This window comes from Notechis scutatus, chromosome 2, assembly GCF_049901735.1.
Source record: "Notechis scutatus isolate UNSWTSFEM ecotype Mainland chromosome 2, rNotScu1.2, whole genome shotgun sequence".
In the NCBI taxonomy this organism is placed as follows: Eukaryota; Metazoa; Chordata; class Lepidosauria; order Squamata; family Elapidae; genus Notechis; species Notechis scutatus.
In genome coordinates, this window is record NC_142010.1 from 233,437,457 (window position 1) to 233,452,870 (window position 15,414).

The 15,414-nt window shown below is 38.1% G+C and overlaps 1 protein-coding gene across 1 annotated transcript; it reads left to right on the forward strand.

Moving 5' to 3' along the window:
• Positions 1-3,380: 3,380 nt before the first annotated feature.
• TMEM174 (transmembrane protein 174) lies at positions 3,381-3,974 on the forward strand. The gene has a single exon (XM_026670481.2). It carries the CDS (start codon positions 3,381-3,383, stop codon positions 3,972-3,974), a length of 594 nt encoding a protein of 197 aa, XP_026526266.2.
• The last annotated feature ends 11,440 nt before the right edge of the window (positions 3,975-15,414 follow it).

The window sequence follows — 15,414 nt, forward strand, 5'->3', positions numbered from 1 at the left end:
AAAAAGGAATCATACAAAATACTCTGTAAAGATGAATAAGGAGAACAACTCAACATCTCCTTTGGCTCATTCTATTCTAAAAGTCTTTCCCCACTTTTACTTAGCAACAGCATGAATACAGGTAGTCCTTGAATTACAACAGTTCATTTAGTGATCATTCAAAGTTACAACAGCACTGAAAAAAGTGACATGACTATTTTTCACATGACCATTGTAGCATCCCTATAGTCACATGATCAAAATTCAGATGCTTATCAACTGGTTCATATTTATGATGCTTGCATGTGATCCCCTTTTATGACCTTCTGACAAGCAAAGTCAATGCGGAAGCCAGATTCACTTAACAACCATGTTACTAACTTAACAGCTGAATGATTCACTTAACAACTGAGGCAAGGAAGGTTATAAAATGGGGCAAAACTCACTTAACAAATGTCTCCCTTAGCAAGATAAAGTTTGGGCTCAATTGTGGTCATAAATTGAGGACTACCTGTATATCTGATCACCTCTTTTTTTTTTTTTCTACAATGATCTCATGACAGTGTTTTCTTCTCACTCCAGGTCATATTTGGGTCAGATTAAAGTCATCCCTAGCTGTTTCAAATTGAAATTAGGGCTTTCCCCATTAAGCAATTAACAAGCCACAATTGTTTACCTGTGGATACAGCCTGACATATTTTACTGACCAGTTAGTGCCATGTCAAATGACCCACAGAGGGTGGGATCAATGTAGCACCCATTGGCTGGTGCCAACATGCCACCTCCCCCCACCCTTCCAGCCCCTGAGTATCCAAGGATATTCTGCTTTGGGCAGCAGAAGATACCAGATCGTTGTAACCAAATAAAAAAATAAAAGCAACCTCTAGATGGCAATAAAGAATTTTGATTCTTCCCTCCCCACCCCTCATTTTGAGGGCATTCAGATTTTCCCAGATAAATTTTGCACCTCCAATTATTTAAATGATGATTCTGGAACTCTCTACTGCACTAAATTTTTTGCTTGTCCCCTAGGTTGATAGGTTCAAATGTCTGGCAAAGTGTTCCCTATTCATTTAGCCCCAGACCTGATTCTTACATTCTGAAATAGCAGTTTCTACTCTTTTCCTCAATGTGACTACTCAAATGTCATTGAAAGCTTTTGAGAGCTACCATTTAAGCCAAGGATTTATAACACTGAATCTGCAGGCATGTGTTACCTCCCCACCCACCCAAATATATTTCTGGATTCTCTCAAAATCATTTTTTTTTTAAAGTGCAGTGGCTAAGACCTTGCGGAGTCACCAAATCCCTGGCCTTCAAAATTTGCAAAATGTTGAGTGATAACTTCCGAATACGCAAGATTTTGACACTATTTTTAATGTTATTTTTGCATTGATGCCTGCCATAGGAGCAACCTACAAATGCCCTCGCAAAGCATCCACAGCTTCTGCACCACCAGCTGGGTCAGTTTTTTTTGTGAACATCATCTTAGCCAGTTTCTTTATTTTGAATTTATCTTTGCAAGCTGCTTTGAAAGTGTTTTAAGGAACAGTTAGAAATCATTTAATATTTTGGGAGCCCAGAATAATTCTGAAAGAAGTTATATGACAAATTGAAAGCACGTTTTCAGGCTACTGTGTAAAAATGCATTCACCAGATTATGAGTTTTCAGCTCATTTATACCACTCATTTATACTCATCAAGGACATTAGAGACAGAATATTGGTAACACAGCCCTTCTGACTCTGTTTTCTTCATTCATTGCTACAAATTAGAATTCTGCAAGGCATTAATGTAAAACTAGCTAGCTCAGGAAGAAGCCTAAATTAGATGTATTTCAGTTAGGACTTATTTTTATTTGTGAAACTGTATATTATTTGATCCAAAAGCCATTCCCTGAATTTCTATCATAAGCTTAAATTTTAAGTAGACTGAGGATTCAGGCATAGAAAAGAAATAGGAGGTGTAAGCATAGATAGATCCTGGTGTCTGTATTAGAATTATTAAAACAAGTATTATGAGATTTAAATATAAAAGTATAACCAGGCAAACAGCTTAGGTATTAGTTGTGGCAATGTGTTTTGGCACATATTTTATAGAAGACCAAATGACAGACTCTGGGAACTTAACTTGTAAGAAGCACAAAGGAAGAGAAATAGTTCAAAAGACCTACATATCTGATATGTGTAAACAGCGTCCCACCTGTAAACCTGTAACATCTGACTTACCAATTGGGAGAAATCAAAAATCACTTCTTATATCTCTGCTCTTTAGAGAAAAGAATCCTTTAGCCAAGATCCTTAATAGGATTTATTTGTTAATCATAACTATATTCTAGGGAAAAAATGTAACTTGCCTAAAATGATCCCAAAATGCAGGACCAGGTTATATCCCCAGCTACGGATGCTCGAGCAACAGCTTTTTTTTTTTTTACCATGTCTTTATAATGTCGCCTTCATCTCATCCTGAACCCCTTGAATGATAGCCTTAACTTATTCTCAGCTTATTCTGTGTTAAAGTAAAATTTTCCTCTTCTGATTTCATCCAAAATCAGCCTTAAAGTGGATAATAGTTCCTCACTCATTATACTACTTTGGAAAGAAGTCAAATGACTGAAGTAACTGGGAACAGAAAGCATAGGGTCAGAATTAGGATAGGATAGCAACATTCAAACCAGCATAGTTTTCTGCTGACTCAAGGATAGGTGGATAACATTGTACAATGTAGAGGTATACTTATTCTCACCTCTAATAATCTAGAATCTCTACGTACAGAAGATATCCAAAATCTAAAAACACAAATTGCCAAAGGGAAGAGTGGCAAGACAAGGCAATTTCCCAGTTATTTTGAGTTTTTGCTCTAAGTGAGAATGTAATAACAATGAAGTATGAAGGGGATTTATTACCTACCTCACCCCTTTGGTCTACTATCAGTTGTATCTTTTCTACTTTTGAAGATGGGGTGGGTGGCTTAGTTGTAATTTCTGCATGAACTTCCTTTAGGTTAGATATAGGTTAGATCAAGAGTGTCAAACTTGCGGCCTGTGAGCTCGATGCGTCACATGCTGGCATGCCAACCCCCGGTTTAGCGAAGGGGGAAAAAGTCATGATATCATCATGTGATGACAACGTGACACCGGGAGTTTGACACCACTGGGTTAGATGTAACCTTGAAGTTATGTGTCAGTATTTATCTCTGGAGACAGGGCAGGTAGAATAAGACAAACTTGGAGTAACACAGTATAAACTGAAGAGCCCCTTTAGGATCAGAAAGTCCAGAGTCTGCAGCAATTTAACTATGTTAATGTTAACAAAGTTCTTGTGTAACAAATAGGAACATTCAGCCTGGAATATTTTTATAAACATATCCTTTTCCAGGCTATTTCAGAACTGGTCTGTGTAATGGAACAAAACCACAACACTGCAGAAGATACCTCTACCAATGGGTTTCCTGTCTCTCCTTGCCAGTCAAATCACTCCGAAAATCCTGCATCTGAGGATGACAAAGCTGGCACCGCATTACTTTTCTCTGGAATCTTTTTGGGAGTTATAGGAATAACTTTCACTGTGATTGGGTGGGTGAAATATGAAGATGTCATTCACTTTGAATGGACTCGATTGCTTGGACCCACTCTGCTTTTCATGGGCGTGACATTTCTGCTGATAGTTGTGTGCAAATTTGAAATATTCTCCTGCAACTCTTGCAACCAGAATGAAGAAAGCCCATATAATGGGCTTTACACTGGAATTAGGCAGCCCACCATTCTTCATGGGGCTGCAATGGTTCCTTACTTGCCTTCTCCAACCCACGAAAGGGTTGCTACCAATTCAGCCAATTTGCAGCAACTATTGAGCCATTCTGAGCCTGTCTCCACATCAATAATTTCTGTTCTTAATCATCCTCATTCTGATAATGTCACTTCCATGGGCAGCTCAGCTTTTTCAGAAGAGAATTATTCTGCTTATCTTACAGTGGACACCATAAGTGAAAGGTAAGTTATTTGGGAATATTACACTTCAGAGCAAAACTACAATATCCAGATAGAGATATTAAGAAAGTAGAGTTGGTATCATTTCTTGGGTAAAATTCCAGTTACTGCTTTAAGTGAAAGTATTGCCTGGAGCTCTACAGTTTCACAGTTATTGCACTTAAGTAATGCACTGACATGCAGCTTTAATTTTCCATGTGTTGGTGTTTTTCTCAAGTACATTTCTCTCTTATCTTGAAAGAACCTTCTTTTCTGCTAATGTGCACAATAATTTTATCAGAATAAAAGGACTGGATTACTGGGTATATATTATCACAATCTGACCTTCATGGTTTTCAGACCCAGAGTTTATTTTTGGAGCTTTTGAACATATAAAGTAATGAGAAGGTTGCATTCTACACACTACACAATTATATCCTCCAATTTTCTTATAATGATATGTTGGACATTTTCATTTTATGGTACAACAGTGTATTTCAATATGATCTGAACCCTATTTAACTGATGTTTGGTCATATATTGAATTTGCTGCAATAACTAAGATACCAGCTGTTAAATAACACATTTTCAAACAAAAGCATAAGGTTAACAATACTGAGACACACTAATCTCTATTGACCTTTCTGCATCATCAAGCTTTTGTACAGTAAGTGCACATTTGTCTCTCGCTTGCATTTTGCAGGAAGAAATGCAGGCACATTTTGGACATGCATATAAAACCCACCCTAAGTACAAATGTCCAAGACCCCCTGCCTGTTCCCATCATTCCATCTGGCAAAATATATTTGTGATATGTTTTTAAATGCCTCTTTTTATTCATATCTCCTTTGTTTCTTTCGCTGGTTGTTGCATCTTATAAAATGCCTCTCTCCCTTGCTCATCCATCCATCACATTTCTAGGTCAACTAACAGTCTTGAGGAACCTGAAGAGATATTGGATGAAGATCTTTGGAATTATTCCTCACCTCCTCCTTATGAGAAGCTATTCCCACCTTTGCCATAAACAGAGCTGCTTAATATCTCCATAAGAACTGTGTCTACTTCGATAAGACCACCAACATAATTTTAATAAGTATAAACCAGATACATGAATTTTACTGACAATTATTTTTGCTGAAAACAGTTGTTCATTCATCAGGCAGCTGAACTAAATGCAAGTGGACATATTCCTTCTAAGTGTGTAACATTTTGCATTTTGATTTTATCTCTAAAATCACCCAGCCTTTCCAGTTCACCTACTCCCCCTGCCCCCTGGGTTACCTACTCTCTCTGCCCCCTGGGTTCTTGAATAATATGCAAATGGATAGTCAGTTTTTATTTAAACCTGGGCTACGTGTGAAATCCAAATTTTGGGGGAGGAGAGTAAGAGTAGACTGAGGAATGACCAGTGCTTTTCACACCAAGAAGATATCAAGAAGCAGAAATGAGCACATGGGGATACTGTTTCCTATTTCAGGCTTTACCAAGTCAGCAAATGGAGAATCAGAGACAAGATAGTACTCACAAGTTCAATTACTATTGTAGCAATTCTTGAGCCAAATGGAAGGATGGAACAAGAGACAACCCATAAGTTAAATACATTCTTTTAAAAATTGTACTGAAAAATGTACAGCAATCAATGCCAGACTGATATTAGAAAAGCACTGTCTAGCGGCCCAGAACATCAGGAAGTCAGAAAGAAGTTGAAGATTAAGAGCTGAGCAAGCAGGAAAAGATGACTGATGAAAATTTGCCCCAGTGGCTGCTGAACAAAGACCATTTTCATGCTTCTGTCTTCAAAACTTACCTCAGCCACTGCTGCTGGATCTCAAGGACTGGCTAATTAGAGGGACTATTAGAAATGGGGCGGGGCTTATCACCAAGTAACAATTCTTTCACTTGCTGGCTTCACAAGTCTTGGACATGAGGCCTCCACAGGAACTACAGGTAGGACCAGGCACTAAAAAGTGGGGCTCCAGATAAACTTATCTTGTACGTTTGGGGAGTCCTTAATATACAAATGTAGGACATATATAATAATGACATATATAATAATTAATATACATTTGTATATTAAACAGTCCCATTCAAGTCAAAAATTGATTTCCCGCACAACTGAAAAACCAGTAGGCCAAGGATGGGGAACCTTTTATGGCTCACTCAGGAATTCTGGGAGTTGAAGTCCATAAGTGATAAAAGAGCCAAGTTTCCCTACCCCTGTTCTTCTGCTTCTACCGTGTTTCTCATATAATAAGGCTGGGTCTTATTTTTTTTTGAGCCCCCCAAAAATGGCTAGGTTGTCTTTTCGGGTGACTTAATTCCCCCCACCTTGCATCTTCGGGCGGGTGGGCGGCGACGGCTTGGATGTTGACCTCGGCGTTGGTGGGGTACTTGTATCGGGTCAATGCAGGCAGCACCATATCTGGGTGTGCAACAAAAGTACTTCCTAACGCAAGCCCCCCACCATTCCCCCATTTCGCATGTTTTAATATAGGCCTTAATTTGGGGGGAGGGGCTTAATTTCATTTCATGCCTATAAAACATGCTGGGACTTCCTATTGGGGAGGCCGTATTGTTGGAGAAACAGGGTATATAGTGAAGTGGAAGAGAGATTAATGCAAGCCAACCGACATGTAGTTCAATTTGTTCTTTATAATGGTTCTTTATTAAACTCTGTGTAGGAAAACACTCAGCAAACTGATTGGAAGCTCTTCTTCCTGTGCTTTCTTTCTCTTTTCATTGGCATTCTGGAATATTCCAATATTCAAAATTCTGTCACCAAAATTTTGTAAAAAAACAGCTGAATCCACATTTGCAAATCCACATTTGCAAATAATGACACCTCAGTCCTGGCAAAGTTCTTGTTAGTTCATTTCATTTCTTCCTTCCTGAATTTAAAACCCAATAATCTGCAAACCACCACTGATGTATTGTTGCTCTACAATTGCTATAATTTATATCATTAAAGATCTCAAATCCTCTTTTTCCTCATTTTGCACAGCAGAACCCCCTTAATATTTGGCAGATCCCTGCCTGTGAAAAGAAGCCTGTTTTGCATTAGTCAGTAATACATTGAATCATTCCTGCAAAATGATTTATTATGGATTACAAATTCTTATATGGCATTTTAAGTTAATGATTAGACAAGTAATACATCATTGGTATGATTGGTTGCATATGGCTCTGATTTTAACTTTCTGTATAGTCAGGAGATTACCACAGAATCTTGTTATTACAGTTCAAAATCTTTTGCTGCCTATAGTCATGCTGGTCCCACAGAAGGAAACTTCTCCCCAAATACACATACTTCACATCCATGGAGTACTTTCATGGGTTCTTCCTCCCCGCCGGCCCCAGAGGATGACAAAAGCTGTAATAAATATATGAATCCAGCATTTCTAAAAGGATCCCATCATGTAAAGCCAGAGAATTTAGAGGAATCTTCATCAACTTAGCGTTCCTCATATGGAGAACACTAAAGAACCTACTGAATGAGAATTTTGGAATTTCAGAATTTTGCAATCCCTTTACAATGGGAGAGCACCAGATTTTTTTGGAGGGGGGGGGTAGAAATGGCTTACAGCCTAGGCAGGAAGGAACCAACTGGTTTTATAATATTTTATTTAGCAACCATTTGCCAGAATGTGGTATGTGGGAAGTTGAAAACACCATGTTAATCTTCTACAGATTTTACCACTTAGTAAAAACTTTGGAAAGTACATCAATGGAAATTTACTTCATTCTATAGGACTAGATCCCTTTCTATGTAGACAAACAACATTCATATATGTTGATAAGGATAAATATTCAATTTTGTCTTTTCTCCTGCACTGTTAATGACTGGGAAGCATGGAGTTGAATTTTGTCATCTTTAAGTCTTAAGTATCTTACATGTTGCCTTAATTATCGATTAAGCAATCTACATCTGGATTGCAGCATATCAAATATCACAAATTCATCCATGCATTGTTGCATTGTTGCTAAGATGACTTGAAGCAATGTGATGTTTTTGAATGTTACTTGTTTGGCAATACTGTAAGCCATACATTAACCAGCCCAAAACAACATCCAGAGAACAAATTGACCACATAATCACTTGAATTTATTCCAAGAATAATGAATGATATATATTGATGTAAAGTGGAGACAGGCCAGTTTTGGACCACTATTTCTAAAATCAGAAGACAGTGGTCAGGAATCATGGCAATTCCCTAAAATATCTTTAGGCACCAGGCTGCCTACCCCTGACATAGAACATGGATTCAGTACATGGAAGAAGAAAAGTCTAAAAGAATAAATATTACTGTAAATATTACATGGTCAGGTTAAGTTATATATGCTTTGAAACCTGGATCCACCTGAACAGCAGCTAATAATGGAGGGAGAGCTGCACAGTGAAGCTGGAGAGAGAACAAGGTGCTTTTCCCCCCTGCTAAACCTGTATTCAAATGATGCCTGCTAACCTACTTTGGTCTGGCATAACTATTTGCATGGGAATCCAACAATGAGCTTCTTTTGGGCAGGGGTTTACTGCACCACTGTTCTCAGGTAGCATTATTCAGTGGTGCTATTCCTGAAGTGTGCTAAATCCCTGTCCATAAGGAGGCCAAGATAGGCCATCCTTTTGAATCCCTACACAAAACATTCTTCCACGAAGAAAAGCCTTCAGGAAGGCCCTCATTCTTCAAATTACAAATTCTTCATCAAGAATTGAGAGAAATAATTCAGCAGCCACTAGGTGGCTGCAAAAGGCAGAGCAGCCTCAGTTAAGGCCCATAGCATCCCTCCCTGCTGCCACTAAGCAATAACAATGCACATTATACTTGTCTCAGCAGCAAGAATTTGCTACTACAGTATATACAACATGAATTTCCTGAGTGATATGGGCATAACGTGCAATGTAGGATATCGTCAAGCATTGCCAGCCATCAGTATATTCAGAAAACAATTATATTTTCTTTCCTCTGTTTATATTTGTGCAACACGTATAATATGCACATGTTTATTCAGAACTAAATTCCATTCAGTTAATAGAATTTACTCATCAATTATAGGCGCAGGAGATTTTAGCTCTAGGGTAGAAAGAAAAAAAGAGCGTGCTATGCTCAATATGAACACATGTTATCTACTGAACTTTTCAACACTATTCTTTGTATTCCTTGTAGGTGATTTCCTGATAATCCAATAACTTTAATCTTAATAACATTGTCTATCTTGGTTAATACTGGAATGACGAATACCAGGAAACTCAAAATTGTAGGCTAAACAGAGATTCCTGAATCACAATGGTAGCAAAGGGTAAGTTTACAAAATGTAAAGTATTGCCAAAAACACATGACTTTGGGAAATCATCGGAATAATGGTTAGCAGGTGAGATTTTGCAAGTTTTAAAAGAAGAACGTTAATTTATTCGATAGGAGTGAACCATAAGCTTCCACCTCCATTCTGGTTCCTGGAAAGACCCTATATCCGATTTCTAGGCGTATCTCCTCAATTTAATTAGCCTCTGACAAATGCAATTTACAGATTGAATTCTTTCCGATAAACAGATTCAGAGTGTCCCATTTGCAAAGAGGTAAGGGGAGAAAGGGGGGTGGGGGAGAGAATGGCTCTGCCCCGTGTATTAATCTGCGATCCAGCTGGCTTCACCTCCCACTCCCCAAATCGGATGTGGCTCTCCTAATGAAGCTCGCATGCCATTGTATACATTAAGCTGCAGAGTGTAATTTCGTTTTTGATGAATCCACGGTCCCCATCTGATCTGCATTTGTCTACAAAGAAACCGGAACCCCGCATAAGCATGTGTGCGCGTGCGTTGTTCCTTCCCGCCGCCCTCCTCCTCCTCCTTGTTCTTCGGATCGCCGTTTCGCAGGCAATTCAGTGGCCGAAACTAGCGGCACTGGCCGCCTCTCTCAGGCAGAGGTGCGGATGGGGGGTGGGGGGGGGAAGCCCTCCCTGCCCAGTGCCTTTCCACCTGGCGGGACCTGCCCGATCACTTTGCCACAGGGGCCCGTCTTGGGGCCCGGGGAGCGAAGGGTCGCTGGTGGGCGTGGGAGGGACACCTCGTTTGCTTGCCCTGCCCCGGCCACCTTGGCCGATCAAGCCAGAGCGAAGTCGCCGCTGCTTTAATCCTCCTTCGGTTATTTGCAGCGGCGCTTCCTTAAAAACCGCTGAAACCTAGGAGAAGTTGGGTAGTTTTGTGCAATGCTGGAGAGACGCCGCGCTTGTGCGATTCCGGCATAAGACTGGACAGCTCCGGAAATCTGACAGGACATAGGATACGACAAAGTTCGGCGAAAACATGGAACTCCTTAAGTTGAATCACGAGCCTCACCTTCAGATGCTTTCAGGGATAATTACCACAGGAAAAGTATGTTTAGTATCCCGGCATGGTGTATTAAGATTGCAGAAATAGGTTAAATGTACAGCAAGAATGACCCAGTGAGGATAGGAATTTACCATAATTGAGATGTTTACAAATTATAAAAAATAAAAAGTGACCTTGAGAAAGGAGGGACTTTAAGAAAGGTGCGGAATTTGAAATATTCATACAGAATGAAGATCAGCTATTCGAATAAATATCTAAACTTATTAAACATTATATAGAGACAGAACAAGTCAAAGTTTGCATGATAAAGGGGGATGCAAGCTTTCAAAGAAGCAAGAGTGATACAACAATGGGAAGAGGTTTTTTTTAAAAAATCAATAACATTCACCCCAAGTTATAATCTAGGGGAAAATGGGTAAAAATGTTTTACAGATGGATAGATAATTCCACCAATATTCTTTTTAAAAATAAATATAATAAAAACATTGGAAATTTATGATAAAGAAAGAACACTTCATCATATGTGATAGTTATGCAATGACCCCCCTCCAAAGTATAGAAAAGGTATATTTTTTAAAATATCTAAAAATACAATTTGAATTGAAACCTCAAATATTTTTACTAGGATTGTTCCAGAATACATAGACAAAAATATATAGGATTTATTAAGTCACATGTTGGTGGCAGTAAGAACAAATTTGGCAAAACATTGAAAAAGAGTTATTTCACTGACCACATCAGGCTGGGAACTTTGGAGAATATGCAGTAATGGTGGAAGTAACATATATTCATAACAGAAGTTTAAAACAAGAATGGATCCCTTATGTATCATGTACCACATAAAAGACAAACTTAAGCCATCTAGAGCATGGTTTTTAGGGAGAAAGAAAAATCAAACTAAAGGATTCAAGTAGAAATCAGAAACATTTCCTAATATTTTGGTTGCAATCAACAGCCAGGGTGTAATGGGAAGGAAGTGTATAATTCGTGAGCAAGTCGTTTTTAATATATATTTAATATTTTTTATTTTCCTTATATTAACTTAGCAACCTTTTTCTTTTTAAAAGATTAATTGCAAGTCATAATTTTGTAACTTTATTGTATTATTCATACCTGTTATTCCTATTTGTATTTTGCAGATTTTAAAATGGCAAAAAGTTGGTCATAAAGTGGATTTTATATATGTAATTACTGAACCATGGTTTATTCAATTCAAATTTCTGTTTGTAAGGCATACTGAAACACAAACTGGATTCATACTAAGCTAAAATATGGATGAGTAGTTTGTGGTTCATGTGTTCAGTAGCATGTATCCGATACACCAAACCATAGATTTGTCATGAACATTTTAGTCTAATGTTTGTGCAAATGCAAGGAACATTCTCTGTTTTCAAAAGCTTCAATTGCGCAATCCTAGTTCAGTTTGTTTTGCTGTATTTCAACTCACGAAATGACAGAATTGGTCCAAAATGACCAAACATTCATCTCAAAATTTGGAAGAATCTATAGTCTCTCTTTAAAAGGAAGTATCATCTGATTCTAATATTTTATGAATTTCATACATTCAAATCCAGTGCATATATAGCTTTTTCTTTTAAAAATGTTCTTCCCATAAACACAAAACACTCAAAGAGCATCCGAAAATTGAATCTGTTCTTTTTTGAGAGCAATAGTTGGAAAATGTTTTGGGATATGTAATCTCAGATGTTAGCCATCATATTTCTTGGAGCTATCCTCCACAAGTTTTGATAGAAAGCATTTTGATTAATTTAAGACTAAAGTATCAATTTGCTTTTATTCATCCTAAACATCTTGGGTTTTTCCATTTTCAAACTTTTTCTTCCTTCAATATAAATATTAATAATGGATTATTTAATTTTTCTTTGGCTTAAATTTAGGGACATGTTTTGATATTTGATGCCACCTCTACCTAAATCAGAATATATGTTTTTGTGTTCTGTCCACCTGCCAAGATTTCCAAACACACTAATATTTGTGATGCATTCAATATTTTGGAACAGCGGTCATATGCTTGGTATGTGCTTTGCATGGAAAAGCTCTTGATCCTGTTAACTGTTGTTATTTTTAAAGCAGTGCTTTTCAAATTTGGCAACTTTAAGATGTGTGGACTTCACATCTTCCCAGAATTCCCCAGCAAACATGGAGTGAACAAAAGCCTCAAAGAAAAAGTCTAAATGAGGAATTCCCAAAAGCCAAGCACTCCTTTCCAAACATCCACATAGTTTGCCCAAGTTCTTCAGGGAAGTGGCTGCTTCTAAAGGTGCTTCCTGGGAGTATCCTCACTAGGACTTAGTGGGCTGAAATGGATGGAAGTGGAAGTGTGGGTGAGGCTTCATTTAGTATCAGGCCAGGAGAGGGTGGGGCCGATTATGGCCTGGTTGCCTCCAGGGTGCCTCTCTTCTTCCTCCTCTGGATGCCTGAAGATGTCTCACTTCATCTGCTACCCATTCTGTTCGGCTGCCCAGCTGTCAAAACAGGGGGTGTCTCTTTCATTCCAACTCACAAAGTACTAAAAAGAAAGGGAGGGGTGCTTTAATGCCTGTGTTTGGACACAAGCAATTATCCCTAATTATTGTTTTTATTTTGAGCTTGCCCTTCCTGCTGGAGAGCCAGCAGATGAACATGCTCTATCCTTCCCAGTTGCTTGATCTCAGTGGATTTTGCAGAGTAAGTCAGCAGGGGGGGGGAGTAGGGGAGAGGCTTGGCGGCTTTCATCTCAATGTGAGTTTAGGGCTGATTCAAACACTTTGTGATGGGAGAATTAACCCCAGGAGCCAGGGCTTTCAATGGCCTCTGATAAGAGATTATACGGGTTGGTGGCAAACTTTTCTTGGCCAATGGTTTTCAAAGCCTTTGGAGCTGTTAAATCAAAGCACTATTCAATTGGGACAGACCCCTTACTCTGACCTTCTCTTTTCTCCTGTTCACTGGTGGCAAGATGCAGCTCCAGCAACTTTCCACTCAGACCTTCCTTACTTAGTGCCGCCAAGGAGAAACAATAGTCAGAAAGCCAGAAACGGGGAAGTTCCTTTATTTTAATCAAAAAGTAATTACATTCATTATGCAGCCAACCTCATAGTCAAACATTTTCCCCTTAATTAATTTGCTTTAGTTGTAGACTTACATGTTAAAAGCAGGGGTAGAGAGATAATCTTTTCTGTCACCACACTGTTTTGAGAAACTGGCTATTCTGTATTTGAAGAACTGGCTATTGAGTCACATTTGGATAGGTAAGGACTTCTGGCTGGATAGTTTTATCATTGTTATCAAAGGTCATCTGGGAGACAATCAAACAACATTCTCACCTAATACTGATCAGCCTGCAAGTATGTATGCCAAGGATAGACAAGATAACTATTCTTGCAGTTGCTGAATGACAACTCTTAGTCCTGCATTTCATGGTAGGAAATTCTGAAATGAAGCTTCCTATACCATAAATGTCTCTTATTAGGTAGGCTTAGGGAAGCAAATACTTACCAATGTGCTGGACTACAATTTCAATTATCTCCAGTCAGCACAACCAAGCTGACAGTGCCTAGAATAGATGAACAAAAAAACTTCAGGCTCCTTTGTATTACTGGTTTTTCAATGCATCTAGGCATTTTTTCCACCAGATGAAGAACACTTTTGTTTTCCAGAAGGATGTCGTTGTATGTATGCGCTTGTGTGTTGTGGGCTTCAATTTTATTCATCGTTAATTTATTACTCTTACCATCATTTTGTCTCATTTTGTAATATTTTATTTCATTTGCCTTTCAGAAAATAGCCGTACTGATGGTCCTCAGATAAATAAACCAGAATTGTTTCTTAATAAAACATCTTAATTGATCCACAAGTTTAAAAAAAAATCCAAGTGAATGGGATCTCTGAAGCTTTCAAATATGATAAAAAAAGACACAAAAAACCCTCTTTAGTTCTCCCATTGGTACAAAGTCTGGTGGCATATTGTCTGCAACTTGTGTTCTAATTATCCTTCTTAAATTACTTCTCACTTCTCACAGTTAATTACTTGTGATCCACAATAAACCATTACTGTTATTTATTACTTATGCTTACATTAGACCTTATATTTCCTCCAGAAGCTCAAAATGTTGATTATAGCAGTTCCCCCTCTGATTTAGAGAAAAACATCCCCTTGTCTGAGTTCCAGATGTGGATCATACCCACTGCTTTTGATGTTAATTGTTGATATGTCTTCAGTCAGGAATATATTCTCCAAAACTGTGCACCAGAATGCTCTGGTTAATTCATGAACAGTAATGCAAAAGACTCATTATAGAGTAGTACTACTCTATAGTGCTGCAATGTCTCTTGGACTAATTAGTCCAAGAGACATTGCAGCACGACTATAGATTCTATGTTAAAAACCCTCTAAGAAAGAATATATCAGTTGGCAATGAAGATGAGATTCTGGAACATTGCATAAGCATGGTGCACTCTAGTCTTGTTGCTCCCCAGCCTCTGAATAGTTAAATATTCAGGATAAAATAGTTTCCCTTGAAGCTGGACAAGAGACTATCCAGAGAGCTATAATGATGCCTTGCTTGGGAGCTCAAGTAAATGATTTTTCTTTCTCCAAATCCATTAGGAAAAAAAGCTGTTTTTGGATAACTATTTCACTCAGGGGTGGGATGCTACCGGTTCTGCCTGGCTCTATAGTACCGGTAGCTCTGAAGAGCAGCAGACATCAAACCAGTTCTGTGTTTGCTGCTGTTTGGCCCACCCACCCACCTAGGCTCTTACCTGTCCTTTATTTCCTCCTTTTTCTTTTTTTTGAAAGTTTTATTTGGGTTTTCACAAAAACAAAATACAAATAAAACATCTTTTTTGAAAATAGCATGGTCCCAGGTTATCACTTCTTCATACAGACACCAAACTCAATTTCATGCTCATTTTTATATTCTATTCCATATCTTATTACCGTTTTATATTTTCTACATAGTTTTTCCCCTCTTTTAATTTTCTCAACTTTATTTTAATTATCTCATCTCAATCAAATCATTATATTTATACTTTTGTTTGTCCTGTTTCAATTTCATATTATATTTTCTTATTAAACAATTTTTTCCCTGTAGTTACCAATTGGAGTATGACACCTTTATATCTTTTAATTTTATCC

Excerpts from the sequence above, each read along its gene's own strand:
- TMEM174 (XM_026670481.2), top strand. The coding sequence starts at position 3,381 with ATGGAACAAAACCACAACACTGCAGAAGATACCTCTACCAATGGGTTT.